Source organism: Fundulus heteroclitus, chromosome 3 (assembly GCF_011125445.2).
Source record: "Fundulus heteroclitus isolate FHET01 chromosome 3, MU-UCD_Fhet_4.1, whole genome shotgun sequence".
NCBI classification, from domain to species: domain Eukaryota; kingdom Metazoa; phylum Chordata; class Actinopteri; order Cyprinodontiformes; family Fundulidae; genus Fundulus; species Fundulus heteroclitus.
This window is the reverse complement of record NC_046363.1, coordinates 44065801-44079653: the sequence shown is the minus strand read 5'-3', so window position 1 is coordinate 44079653 and position 13853 is coordinate 44065801. Positions and strand designations below refer to the sequence as shown.

General features: G+C 49.6%; 1 protein-coding gene across 1 annotated transcript; it reads left to right on the top strand.

Annotated features, from left to right (window-relative positions):
• The first annotated feature begins 1901 nt into the window (after positions 1–1901).
• mex3a (mex-3 RNA binding family member A) lies at positions 1902–13010 on the top strand. Its single transcript, XM_012882059.3, has 2 exons — positions 1902–2425; positions 5125–13010. The coding sequence occupies exons 1-2, from the start codon at positions 1999–2001 to the stop codon at positions 6273–6275; spliced, it is 1578 nt and encodes a 525-aa protein (XP_012737513.2). The 5' UTR covers positions 1902–1998; the 3' UTR covers positions 6276–13010.
• The last annotated feature ends 843 nt before the right edge of the window (positions 13011–13853 follow it).

The following is a 13853-nucleotide window of genomic DNA, read 5'->3' as shown; positions in this document are numbered from 1 at the left end:
GAACGAGCCCCTTCCCTGATTGGCACCCGGAGAGCACGTCTAGACTTTGATTACGCATGTAAATACACCTGCTCTACCTTTGCCGGCTCCATCTCATCACAGCGGCGAGGTTGCCCCTATTTTCAGCGCTGCTGTTTGGGAAAGTGTGAGAATATTACAGCTCGGTCCTGTGTGGCACCAGAGAGCCGACAGTAACCCTCACAAGAAAATATTAAAACATTCACACAGCCGTGCTCCGGCTGTCGTATCAGACTCTGTGTGTTTTTGTGTCTGTGGGGGGGGGGGGGGGGGGTGTAAGGCATTAAAAAATTATAGGTATGGCGTAGAAACCCAACCTTTACAGTGAAGTCTGTGCAGCAAACACACACCCAGATGTTCCCTACCTGAGCGAAGGGTTTTGTGCCCAGGTGAGGCAGCCAACTTTGAGCTTTCTTAGGGGGGAACGAGCCCCAGGGTGGAGTTGCAGGGTGGAGGAAGGCTTCCCTGAGTTTGCTTTGCAGGTACAGACTTATGCAACATGCCAGCCTGCAGACGCACAGATGGCATGGAGAGGCTGGAGTTAGAGGCGGACACTTGGAGGAAGCTGGAGACATCAGTTGTTGCTCAGCGGTGCGGTCGTTCCTACACCAGCTCCAACATTTCCTCAAAGCTTTTAAGCTCCACTCTGGCAAGAAGTCGCAACTTCAACAATCAGACCAAAAAAAAAAAAAAAATACCTTTTTTTTTTCTATTGACATTTTACTTTTGATATAAAAGCTCTAGTTAAATATACCTATATGTGTGTGTTTTTTTTCCTGCGTGGCTACACCCAGCCAGGCTTTTATTTCCTTACATCAACACTAATTTTAATTGGCATGGCTGCAGTTTGTGGAAGCATGCGGTCGGTGTGGCTTCAGGAGGACATATTGAGTCTTTGCGCGGCGCGGTTCTTTGTTCAGCGGAGCTGCTGCAAAACCTTTTTTTTTTTTCCAAACGGGAAATGTGCGAGGGCTTTATTGATGTCCCCCCCCCCACCCCCCAACCACCACCACCACCCCACCCCCACCGCATAAGGTCTGCAACGCCTGTCTGACAACTCCCTTTCTCTTTCTCTTCTCCTGCTCATGCACAGCTCCCCCATCACCTCCTCCCCACCCCAGACACCCTCTCTGCCTCCTATACATAACATCCTGATGCGCAGCGGCGCCACAGACAACGGCGCGGTGACCTGCCGCAAAGCACACAGAGGTGGGCGGACCCCCATCCAGCCTCCTTCTCCTTTTTCCCTTTCTCTCTCTATATAAAAAAAAAAAAACGCCACTAACTCGGCTCCCTCGCTCCTAAAAGCCCAGAGTTGCCTCGGTGTGTGCGGGAGCGGCCGGTTTCCACCCCATCACCGTGGAGTTGACATCATCTCTTTCTCCGGCAGATGACCATGTGCGCGCCGCAGTTGCGCCTTTGAGTGACTGTTTACATCCTGGACGGCTCGCTCTTACATAAGTCGCCAAAAATATAAATATGCAGCTCCCCTGCCGCTTGCCGCAGCTCCGCAGCGCGTCTGCGTTTCTGCGACTGCATGCGGCGCAGGAGGTGAGCCGAATGCGCGTCCTCCTTTTCCCCACAGTGCAGGAGACGGGCTGGATGTGGGCCGCCACATGCTGGCGAACCTGAGACGGAATGGCAGGACGGGAGGGAGGGAGGGAGGGAAGGAGGCTCGTTTCTTTTTTTTTTTTCTTTTTTTTGTCTCGCTGAGGACGGAGAGGGGAGGAGAGGAGGGTCGGGGTAAACCAGACTGGGTGGAGCGACGCGTCGGCCCGGCCCCATCCACCGTGCAGACGGCCTGAGCGCCTTCTACTGTACCCGGAGTCTGGCGGATGGAGAGGGATGGGGGCGGTCTGTGGGAGGGTCTAGCGCAGAGAGGGAAGGGGGAGGGGGTGAGGAGGAGGAGGAGGAGGCGGCACGGGTGCTGTTTCTCCAGTCTCTTTCCCTGTCTTTGTCTCACACACTCTTTTGTTAGCCATGCCTAGCCTGCTGGTTCTAGCAGGGATCATGGAGAAAAACGGGGGCTACGGCGGGGATCTGGCCGGCTCCGGCTTCGGCGGCGAAGGTCTCCTCGTAGCGCCCGACGAGGAGGAGGACGACTCCCGTGCCCTCAGGGTCGCGCTCGGCCAGTTGTCGCTGCTGGGGCTCGGGGAAGGCGAGGACGGCGGCGGCGGCGGAGCCCCGACAACGGGAGTGCAGGACCGGAGCAACAACAACAACAACAACCACCACCACCACAACCACGCCAACGGCGGCGGGGACGCGGCCATCCTGCAGGGGAAGAGCAAGTTGTGCGCCCTGTACGAGAGCTCCTCGGCGGAGACGAAGGGACGAGGCTGCAACATAACAGAATGCGTCCCGGTGCCCAGCTCCGAACATGTGGCCGAGATAGTGGGCAGGCAAGGTAACGCGCCGCCGCTCCTTATTCCCCGAAACTTGCTGCTTTTGTGCCGACAGGCGGGCTGCATGCCTCCCCGCCTGCGCCGTTTGCCGCTTGTTTCTCCAACTGTTACCTGGTGTTATTTGACAAAGAAAAGGGAGTGGTGTGGGCTCCCTTTTTTTTTATAGCTGCTCCTCCGAGACGTCAGCCTCCCACTTTTTCTTTTTCCGCTTCCAATCTTTCAAGTTCTCGTCTTTCCAGCGACACGTTTAGCGCTGATTTCTGGCTCTTTTTTTGGGGGGCGCCTTTGCGCAGGGGGAAGGGGTGGGATGGAGTGGTGGTGGGAAAGGCTGCCTTCCCTCCTGGGCGAATGATTCCACATCCACGCCATCAATGTCAGCGCGCAGACACGCGCCGTGGAGCAGGAGAGCGCCGCTTCCTTTGTCGTCTGAGACGCGCCAGACTGTTCAAAAAAACATGCAGCTGGCGACGAGGGGGGCGTCTTTCACTCCCAGCTCAGCAGCATCTCCAACAATTAGTCATCCGGGCCGGAGAGCTGCTGGATTTATTGGGTTTTTTTGAACGCGGCTGCTTGTTTACGCTGCGCGCTGGCCCCGGTGACGCGTCTGGACAAAGAGAAAGCGTGCTCACCTTGTTGTTGTTTCTGCCCCTCACATCAGAGAGTTGGAAAGTTTGGCTCCCGGCACACAGGCACTTTTGGGACGAGTTTGCTCCTTCTTTTTCCCAGTTTTTCCCCTCCCGTTGAACAAAGAGTTGGAGCTGAGTGACATCAGCTGTCAAACAAAGGTGTGCGCCTGGGGGAGGGTGTGAGCCCTGCCTCCGTCTGGGTCCTGACCCCGGCCTGGAGTTGCACCAGTTGGGTGTTTTGTAAGGTTTTAAACGGATCTGTGCTCGGGTTTCCGCCTGGGTTTCTAATTTGGCTCTGCAGAAGGGACAGGGAAGCGTTTTTTTCTTTATTCCATCGGGTGGGGGGGGGGGGGGGGGGGGGGGGGGGGCTGCTGCTGCCATGCTTCCACTGGAAGCAGAGAAAAGGAAATGAGGTTGTAGCCTCTCAAAGCTGAATGGTGTAGTCGCGCCTCGGAGCCCCGATTCTGTGCACACCCTGGAAGCCACATGGCTGTCTGTCAGGATGGGGGGGGGGGGGCTCAGCTCAGAGCGAGGCACAAAGACTGCAGGGTGGGTGAGGTTCCATCGGTGAAATCCACCTTTACCTCCAAACAGACGTCCGGTTCCATCGCCGGGGGTCCAGGGGAGCCGGGGTGGCTTCTTTTCCAGACAACCCAACCCCCCCTGTGCATTATGCTTCTGCTCGGTGCTGCTAAGTGCCCCTCGTTCCCCTCTGCGACTCCCACTCTTTGCTCTGAAGTGTTCGCTTCGTATTTTAATGGAATAACTGTTAACGGACAGAGAGGAGCTGGTGGGTGCAGCAGCAGGAGGAGGAGGAGGGGGTGGTGGTGGTGGTTGGGGGGCTTTTTTGTCTGATTTAGGGGGGAACTGAGGTCAGCCTTCCTTGCTTGGCTGTATGGTCACACCCCCTTCTCGGTCTGGGTGAAGCTGGAGCTTCCTGTCATGTAGGGAGGATTTCTTTCTTCCTTTCTCCTGCACCCTGCTCTCTGCTGATGAAGCGTGGCTTTGTTGTGGATCGCCTCGCTCGCCACCGTTTGGCGGCACGGGGGCGAATTTATCTCCCGTGACCTTAATTCTGGTTCTCATTAATTCATCGTTGCCCATTTTATTTGCTGAAAGTCTTTTAATTAAGAGACTAACGTGTACTTGTTAACGTGTAGGATGCAGTTAGAGGAGGGGAATCGAATTGTTCGTTAAGCTCCCCCCTCCCGTGTCCTGAGCAGGTTTATCAAGCTAATGGCACGCTGTGGCCTTAGAGGGCATTTTCACAAGTGGGGCACGGGCTGCTCTAACCCCTCCGAGTATCGCCAACATGCCTCTATCTGCTTCCCGCGAAGCGATTGTTCCTGAGCAAAGTGTGGCGGCATCAGACAGACGACCGGCTTCGTCACGAGAGCCGGCGTGCTCCTCGGCTGGTGAACGGCAGGTCGGCCGACGAGCTGGACCGGCCTCCTTACGGCACGCTTAGCTTGTGGTGAAACACGGGAATCCTGACGAGGAGGCAGCCCTAACGAAGGCCCGCCTTAACGAGGTTGTAACACAAGCAGAACAGGCTTCTTGGCCTCAGATGTAGCTGGCAGTCCTCCTGGAGAGACAATACACATCCTGCTGTGTCCCGCTACAAGGTCAGGAAAATCTAATGAAGGAACATTAACCCGCACTCTCTCTGATCAGGATGTCGTCTTAAAAGCCCTTTAATAGGGTAAAATCATAAACAGTGATCAAGCAGAGGCGGATTCGGGGCAATAAATGCGTTTTCTTTGGGTCGACACCGTGTGCGGGTTCAAGGAGAGGTCAGCAGCTCGGAGGAAACGTAAAAAGTTCCCCAACTGTGCCAACGTCTCTGGCAACCGGCAGCTCTCCGCTCGGCACGTGTGCCTTGGTAAGCTGTGACTTGGAGCATGCGGAACCAGCAACACCACAGAACCCTCATGAATCGAGCCGATTACGCTGAATATCATTCGCTGGTAGAAAGACAACAAGCGGAACTGCTAAATCAGCGTCACGTAAATCTGTGCACCAGAAAGACGGAACAAGTTCAGCCGCTTCAAAATGTCTGCCGTGTGTCTTTTCAGGTTGCAAGATCAAAGCTCTGCGGGCCAAGACCAACACCTACATCAAGACGCCGGTCCGAGGAGAGGAGCCCGTGTTTCTAATCACCGGCCGCAAGGAAGACGTGGCTCTGGCCCGCCGCGAAATCATCTCCGCCGCGGAGCACTTCTCCATGCTGCGGGCCTCCCGCAACAAGCTGGGGGTGTCCTTCAGCGGCTCGCCGCCCACGCCTCTGCCGGGTCAGACCACCATTCAGGTGAGAGTGCCATACCGGGTGGTGGGGCTGGTGGTGGGGCCCAAGGGCTCCACCATAAAGCGCATCCAGCAGCAAACCTGCACGTACATCGTGACCCCCAGCCGGGACCGCGACCCCGTCTTCGAGATCACGGGCTCCCCGAGCAACGCCGAGCGGGCCCGGGAGGAGATCGAGGCCCACATCGCCTTCCGGACGGGCGGCCTGCACGACCACAACAACGAGAACGACTGCCTGGGGCCCAACGGCGGAGGCAGCCCCGCGGGCAGCACCGGCGGTCTGGAGAGCCGGCTGCAGCAGGTGTGGGGGCTGCAGGGGGGCCAGCGCAAGCCGCTCACCAGCAGCTACCGGCAGAACTTCTCGGATGCCATGGTGGGAGGCGGGAGCGGAGGAGGAGGAGGAGGAGAGGGAGGGGGGATCTACAGCAAGAGCAACTTCTCCAGCTCAGGGGAGAAACCCTGCTCGTATTTTGGATCGGAGGGCACTCAGGGCTGGGGGGACCCCGACTACCCCAAACAGGTGTCCTTTTACACCCAGCAGCGCTCCAAGAGCTTCGGCGGCCTCCCGCTGCCCCTCACCAGACTCTCCCCCGGTTTGCCGGAGTCCTGCGGAGGCGGGACCCCCAACAACTCGGTCACCAGCATCGTCTCCGGCTCGCCCCACGCCCAGGCTCGCCGCGCCCACAGCGAGCCCGCATCGGCCGGGGACGGCTTCCCGGGCCGGCTGCCGGTGCCGGACTCTCCGCCGGCCGCCGTGCGGGACTGCATGACCTGCTTTGAGAGCAAGGTGACGGCCGCCCTGGTGCCCTGCGGCCACAACCTGTTCTGCATGGAGTGTGCCATCCGAATCTGTGAGCTCAACCACCCGGAGTGCCCGGTGTGCCACACCCAGGTCACTCAGGCCATCCGGATATTCTCCTAAAGAACCACGTCCGTTTTTAGTCTTAGTTTCCTCAATAATTATTTACTGTTCTTATGATTACTATTATTATTATTATTATTATTATTACTATTATTATTATTATATTATTATTATTATATACATTTTTGTTTCCAGAAAATTTCAAAACAATCAAGCAGATATTTTAGAAGGCCTGCTTGCTTTACTAAAAAGTATAAGAAATATTTTTAAGTTTTTCTTTTTTTTATATATATATGCATATATATTTTATAAAAGTTTTGTTTATAAGAGAAGTATAGTACCTTGCATTTTCAGTTTTTTTTTTGACTGCCGCTGTTTTTCATTCATGAATCACGGCGTAGGCAGAGGTAGACAGTAATGTGAACATTTTATTATTCTTTTCTTTTTACCTTTAAAGTGGGTTTTATTGAAGGAAACAGATGATTGTTGAGGAACCCAAGCTGCACTTGACTCCCTAGAAAGTCAATGTTGTTATAGAAGGAATAAAACAGACAGAACTTTTTGCACCTTACAATCATCTTGGTCTAAAACAGGATTGTTAAATCGTACCTTGAGAAATATCCACGGGCTGATGTGAAGTCAAACTCAACGTTTTCAGTTAAACTGTGATTGTGGGCTCGTAGAATTGGTCCGAAATATTTTGGGGAGGGAGGGGGGGGGGGGGGGTAAAAGAAAACGTGTCTAGCTTTGTCCTGGTCAGGATCTATACAGGAAGACGTGAAACAAATCTTTATTTCATTAGAAAACAGATTTAAAGGGGATAGGATTTAAATTATTTATAGGGACGGCGTAAATGTTATGAATATTATTCAGAGGGGGGGGGGGGGGGGCTTGATTTAAAGGTGGGATTCTCCGTCCAATAGCCAAATGGTCGCCGCCGTTAGTCGAAAAGGCTCCATGACGCTCCGCTAGAAAAGCGCGTGTCTCCTCGGTCGGCTTAAAGCGCCCGAAGGAGCCAGAAAGCCCTGGAAACCATCCAGTTGGCCTCTTCCATATTCCCGCAGGACGTGTCTTGAAGCCACCGTAGCCACGGTTTATCGTCTGGCGTGGTCGTTAGGCCGCGTCCGGCTGACGAGGCAGGGCCCCCCCCCCCCCCAAGAAGCTGGAAAAAAGCGGCGTAAAAAAGGTGTCCTGAATCAGCAGCAGATTAAAGGAGTGGATGGAGTAAAAGCCAGAGTCCAGGACTGGTAATCCTTTCTCCTGGTCTGCGGACGGCGTTGTGCGGGGCGGCGAGGGGCCGGCCGTCTCCCCTGTAATTAGCAGCGCTGTACAGGAGCAGGTGTTTCACGGCGCTCTGTGGCTCTGACCCTGGCTTTGGAGGTCTCGCCGAGCCCCCTTTCTTTCTCTCTTTTCTTTGGGAGTGGCTTTCATGCCTCCCCCCCCCCCCCCCTCACCCACCCCACCCGGTCCTGGGCTTACAGTTGGACCGTTTGCCTTTGAGCCGTATTGTCTGGGCACCGGTGGCGGCGTGGGCCACGGTGAGCTTGGACACGGCGCGGATCCGCTCATTGACAATTAGGCAAATGTGTCGGTCCAGGTGCGGACCGTGCGGGGAATCTGGACTCCGAGGCTCTGAAGGGGGGCTGGATGCAGCTGCCCAAACAGGACCCAGCCCCTCCTTCAAGCCCCCTTTTTTGCCCCTTTTCCTTTTCTGACCCAAGTGGAGACAAGAGGAGGAGGGGGTGTGGGGGGGTCTCTTTTGTCCCAAAACACACAAGCCTTGAAAGACACTAGCCCAATTTGGCAGCCGTGAAATAAAATGGAGGTTTAGGAGCGACATACATAATCCAGTTACCTGGAATATTTATTCCGGCGATGAAAAGCGAACCGTTTTGTGATCACATCACGCAGGGCGCAGTATTAATCCCCCTCTTCGGGAGCCATTTGTGGGATCAGAGTTCCCACAAAGGCCCCCCCTCGGCGTTTCTACTGTAAGGGCCATCCCACGCCTGGCCCTTCACCTCGAACGGCCCCGGCCAACGGCGCCCCCCCCCCCCTCGCGTTACTTTTTACAATGAAATCAGACTATTGTAATTGACAGGAAGGCAGAGGAAACGCCCCATTTAACCAGCACTCATGCTGAATCAAATTACACACCCTCTGCGTCTGCCTTAGCCCCAGCCTGGGGATTTCAGAGGGCTAGAGCAATGGATCGGGGGTGGGGGGGTTGTAGGGATTAAAGCTGTTGAATGATGGGAGGGAGGGAGGGAGGTGGGAGCAGAGTAAGGGAGGAGTTTGCTTCAAGACGACAAAAAAAAAACAACAAAGACCCTGCAGACCGAGCAGGTCTCTGAGCGAGTTCTGAGCCGCTGTCACCCAGCGGGCCTCTCCTCTGTCGCATCGGCCGATAATTTGGGCTTCGTCTCGTTTTAACTAAACAAATCCAGTCTTCTGGGCCGAAAAAAGGCCGTTTTCTCTAAAGGGGAGGGAAAAAAGAGAGAAAAGACGGCCTGCGTGATGTTGGGACTGCAGCGGAAAAAGTCCGTTAGAATCTCTCAGAAGGACTGGAAGGGATTGGGGGGGGGGGGGGGGGGGGGTTGCACAGTGGTTTGGCCGAAGCTTTCAGCGTCACAACGAGGCGGCGTGACTCCGCTCTTTGAACTTAGTATTTTATTTTTTGGTAGTTTTCTTTTCTGCCTTAATGTTTTTTATGGAATATTGCCATCGCTTTGGCTGACAAGGTAGCAACTTTTGGCCTTTTGATACAGTACCGCTCCCCAATAACCAACTTTGTAAAAGAAGTTATTTTTGGAAGAGAAGAGTGTGAATCAAAGCGCTCGGGTGGGGGATTAGGGGGATTCTGGACATTAGGCTCTTAAAAAAAAAAACACATGACTTAGAAAAAAAAAAAGTATAAAGCACCTTATTATAAAACACGCGCATCTGATTAATACCAAACCGACCGCTGATGGTGAAAATTATCTCACAACAATCTGAAAGACATGCACATAAGGATTCCCTATCATTTTTTTTTTTTAAATTCTCGTGTGTTTTTGGTGATTCTCGTGCTCAGTAGTGACAATTTTGGGAGAGCTCATGGATTTTGTTTTTTCAGTTGTGCACTGGTTTAACAAAGATGTCTCATTGGAGGTTCTCCCAGCTAGACGCTGGAAGTCGAGGAGTGTAGTTCTTGTAAATATGGTGTGTGGATCCGCTAGGAAGAGCCAGATGCAGGCCTGCCTAAAGGGAGTTTTCATTCGTCTCTACAATCTCAAAGTGTCATTGTCGATGTTTTAGAATAAATACGAGGAAGAAAAAAAAAACTAGGGAGAGAAAATGTTTATATATGCGCCCTGTCACCATATTAGTATATTAGATAGATTCATACATGTAAGAAATATTATTTACTACGTATGTCATCCAAATATAGATAAGCAGACGCTACTATAAACAGTAAGAATGAATTTTATGAAGCAACTGATGTATCCAATCTTAATTAAATAGGCAAATATTTAGCCCCTATAGAAGAAATCAGTTTTTATTTATCAGGATGGAAAGCAATAACAGGGGAGTCAGCTCTTTGACTAATGTTCTGCTTAGAAACTGACCTTCATTATCAGGATAATCCCGTTGCTTTTCTGTCTCTTAGTGACCTTAAAGTGTAGAGTGAATCAGGAGCAGCTTCAGGGTCACTTTTCTTACTTTATTCGTGTTTGTATTAATCTCATTCAGGACTTTATTTGGTTAGAGTCTGAGCCGGTTGCACAGCTTCTGATGGACGGACGACGTTCTCGGAGGGTTTAGGTTCTTTAACGTAAGACACAACGTCGAGGCTGGACCCGTGTTTGAGTTCGTTCTGTCGTTTAATCCTCATTTTTTTGCACCTCGTTGATTTCTATCTTTTTTTTCTCTACTTTGAAAGAAAAAGGTCAGATTATAACCAAAGAACAGAAGAGAGCTAACTTGTCACATCGTTTAAAGATCTGCCTTTTTGTTTAGAGTTTACTGAACCAAGAAAGGATCTTACGGATGAAATTACTCCCGAAAGTAAATGAAATTCAAACCAAACCACATCTTATTTAAGGACTTTTAAGGCTATTTTGAGACAATATCGCCGTCACCAACTGACTTGATTCAGATCGGAGATCCCAGCTCACTTTTTTTTTCCCACCTGGAAAAACTTGAGCCATGAAAAGAAGTTTTAATTAAAAAGGTGAAACTTGGAAGTTTCTTAAACCAGGAATAAAATGCTGTATTTAAGAAAGGCATCACTCACCTGCATGATAGTCAAAACTATTAAAATAGGTAAGATTTATTGATTTTTAAAAAAAAAAAGCTTCATAAAAGGATCCATCAGCCTGATATCTAAAGTGTATAAAAGCTTTAAGACCTTAGAGAGAACATCAGTTTAAAATCATATATTTACTGTGTAGTTTAACTGACGGAAACATAGTTTAAAGTCCTAAGAATATAAGTTTCATTTGTCCAGCTCACCTGTGATAAGGAAGCGTTGTGGAGCAGCCAAGGGTGGGACAACTCAGTGATACATTATGTTTGTGTTAGTATTATTTACTATATCGTATTAAGGTTGCTATTATAGTAAAAAGTAGATGTTTTTCTTCTCTTGATATCAAAAAGGTCTTTATGCATTTCTGTAGAAACCCTTTTAAAGGAGTGATAGGAAATCCTTATATTTCAATGGATGCACTTAAGCAATTCTACCAACCTGTCAAGAGTCACACATTGAACAAGCAATGCATTTGAATGTACAATAAAAAATAATAAAAAAAAAAAATGGGGGAAAAAAATAAACTAATGCACCCTTTTTTTTATTTTTCACGATTTACAAGTGAGCTTTAAGTTAGTTTTTTTGGAAGGAATTTGCAACAGGTTTTCGACGTAGTCTATATTTGAGTTCTTCCACATGCATTTATAGAAAGTAACTTAAAAATGAATAAAAAAAACATATTACAGTTTTTCAGATCTATTTTGCTAACATGGGTTATTATTTCATAGAAAGCAGAGGAAAAAAAAAGTCAGTATCTGGATGTTATTTATGAAAAATGACATACATATTTATGAGTAACCTCAAGACATTTTGTTTTTTAATTAAAATGACAAGAAGTTAATATATTTCTAAACACAGGGAAGTCAGTTTCTACTAATAACTAAAAAAAAAAAGGAGAAAAGAAGAAGTTTTATTTATGAAAGTTATGGCCACTTTTCTCAGGTGCTTCACGGTTGGCTGAAGTAACCGGAACGAGTTTACCATAGCTGAAATTTTAACTTCAAAACGTGCACTACTTCAACATCGGTGCATTAACAACGGAAGAACTACAGAAAATAACAGAATATTTTTAGAATTTGGAGATATTTTAGTCACAGAGCATCGATTTTGTGCCTCAACTCTATTTTTTCTTGCATCAGCATTCTTTGTGCAGTGCTGCTTGCTGTAACGCCCCCCCCCACCCTACCCCACCCCCACCTCTTTCGACTAACCCCATGTTACTGACTGAACGCATTACTCATTTCCTCTGTAATCTAAACTCGCTTTTTTTCTAATCAAAATGTAAAAAAAAAAAAAAAAAAAAAAAAGCAAAAACTGCAACGCTTGGAATGAATGAGGCAGCTGTGACCCTCTCGCCCAGCAGGGCCACGCGCGACTTGTAAACACTTTCATTCACACGTTTTTTTTTTCTACATCCACTACTCAGTCCCATCGATCGATGGCAGCAGAGTGTGATCGGCTTTTTTTTGCTTTTCTTTAAACAAACAAACAAAACAAAAAAAGCCTTTTTTTTATTTGGGGTCGACTTTTCCTGATGCGTTAATTAGGTGAAGTGCAAGAGGGAGGCATCACTGTGTAGATCTATGTAACTAGATGCAAACACACACGCATACACACACAGACACCAGATTCATTACCGTACTAGTTTGCATGTATATTGTATGGTCTGTTAGACGGGAGGAGCGGTGCAGGGGGGGGCTGCAGCACCTTTTGGACCGCTCCTTCGCTGTAGATTTTCATAGTTGGCGTGTCTTTGGAAAAGCTGATGCGAGTTTGGAGCCAGACGGAGACCGTTTCAGTCCCCCGCACCAACGCCTGACCCCGTCTTCTCAGTTACCTGTTTGGGAAAGAACATTTTATTTTCTATTTTATTTTTTCTTAAAATGCTGCAAATTTGCTTCCATTTGTACGAGAGACGAAACGTTAACGTTCCGTCCTGAACGAACAGAATCGGACCCGAACTCTGTCCGGCGGCACGGCGTTCTGGTCGGGGACCGGCGTGGCGCCCGCTGGCCCAACTCCTCAACGCCTTTTTCCAAAGAGGCCGCTGCAGTCTGACAGTTTGTCTTCGGTAGCGTTTCCAATTTTTCCAGCACAGTAGAGGTGTTTCATACCGGTCTAATAGTGGTTGTAGTGCATTAGTTTTTTGGGCCGGCAGCAGCCGGCGTTAGTTTCTGGTTTCTCTGTGGACAGTGAGGGGGGGTCACCGCCGTGGCCCTCTGTGGAGGAACGTTGATGGATGGGAAAAAGTAAAAAAAAAACAAAAAAAAAACAAAAAAAAAGGTTCTGAACTCTGTTACAGTGTGCCATGCCGTCACAAAAGGCAGGTGATATTGCAGGTTTATTTCTTATAGCACATGTTTTTTTGTGAATTACATTTTTGGAGACATTTTTATTATGATTATAATTATTATTGTATCTGCGCCATGTTAGTTCTGGTTCTTTGTTATTTTTTCAAGATTCAAAAATGTATTGTAAATGTTTCTAATAAAACAAAAAGGAAAGGATCTCCAGTTTAAGCAGATCGTGTTGTTCTTTCCACACCCCCCCCCCCTCCCTCCCTGAGAGTCCTGATGGCTGGATTGATCTTCAGATAATGATGATTAATATTTAATAATCAGTAATCAGGGAAAATATCAGCCTACAGCACTTTGCAAACATCTTGAATTACACTGGACATTAGAGGTTAGAACCGAGCTGCTACTTGGTCTTAAGACTGGAGAGACGTAAAAGATGAGCTATAACAAATCTGATTTATTTATACATGTGCAGTCCAAATATACATACAATAGAATAAAGGCTTAAAAATGTCTACCTAAACCACCCAGTTTAAGACTTGTGAAGTGAACAAAAGTCGGTGTCGATGTGGAAATAAACCATCTGTGTCTGTAACCTTTGGATTAAACCATCCTAACGCTACACCCCCCCCCCCCCCCCCCCAAACCCAGGCCCTCGTCTATTAGATGCTACCAAACCCCATCCGGGCCGGCGAACACAACCCCCGCCCCCCTGGACAGGAAATAAAGACAAGTGAAAGTGAGGGCCGGCCTCGGGGGGGGGGGGGGGGGGGACCCAGAAGGCCGAGTCCTGTTCCAGTTACAGCGTGCGCAGACGGAGAGAGGCGTAGGTGAAGCAGGCGGTGGAGGATTTCATTTACAGTAAAACAAGCCATCACTGCTACATCAGAGACCACAGCAGCAGGGCAGGGCTGAGTGCCCTCACTATCTCATCCGCTGAAACCCAATCCCTCCATCCCAGCCAGCAGCCGCCGCGCGTTCAGACCCATCCGGAGATCTTCGCCCCGCAGGTTTAAGCCCAAAAGGTGAGGCGGCGGCGGCGGCAGCAGACCC

What these genes read in the sequence shown, in the direction of transcription:
- mex3a (XM_012882059.3), top strand. Translation starts at nt 1,999, where the DNA reads ATGCCTAGCCTGCTGGTTCTAGCAGGGATCATGGAGAAAAACGGGGGC. An exon ending in CGAGATAGTGGGCAGGCAAG is followed by an intron (nt 2,426 to 5,124) that starts GTAACGCGCCGC and finishes GTGTCTTTTCAG; the next exon opens with GTTGCAAGATCAAAGCTCTG.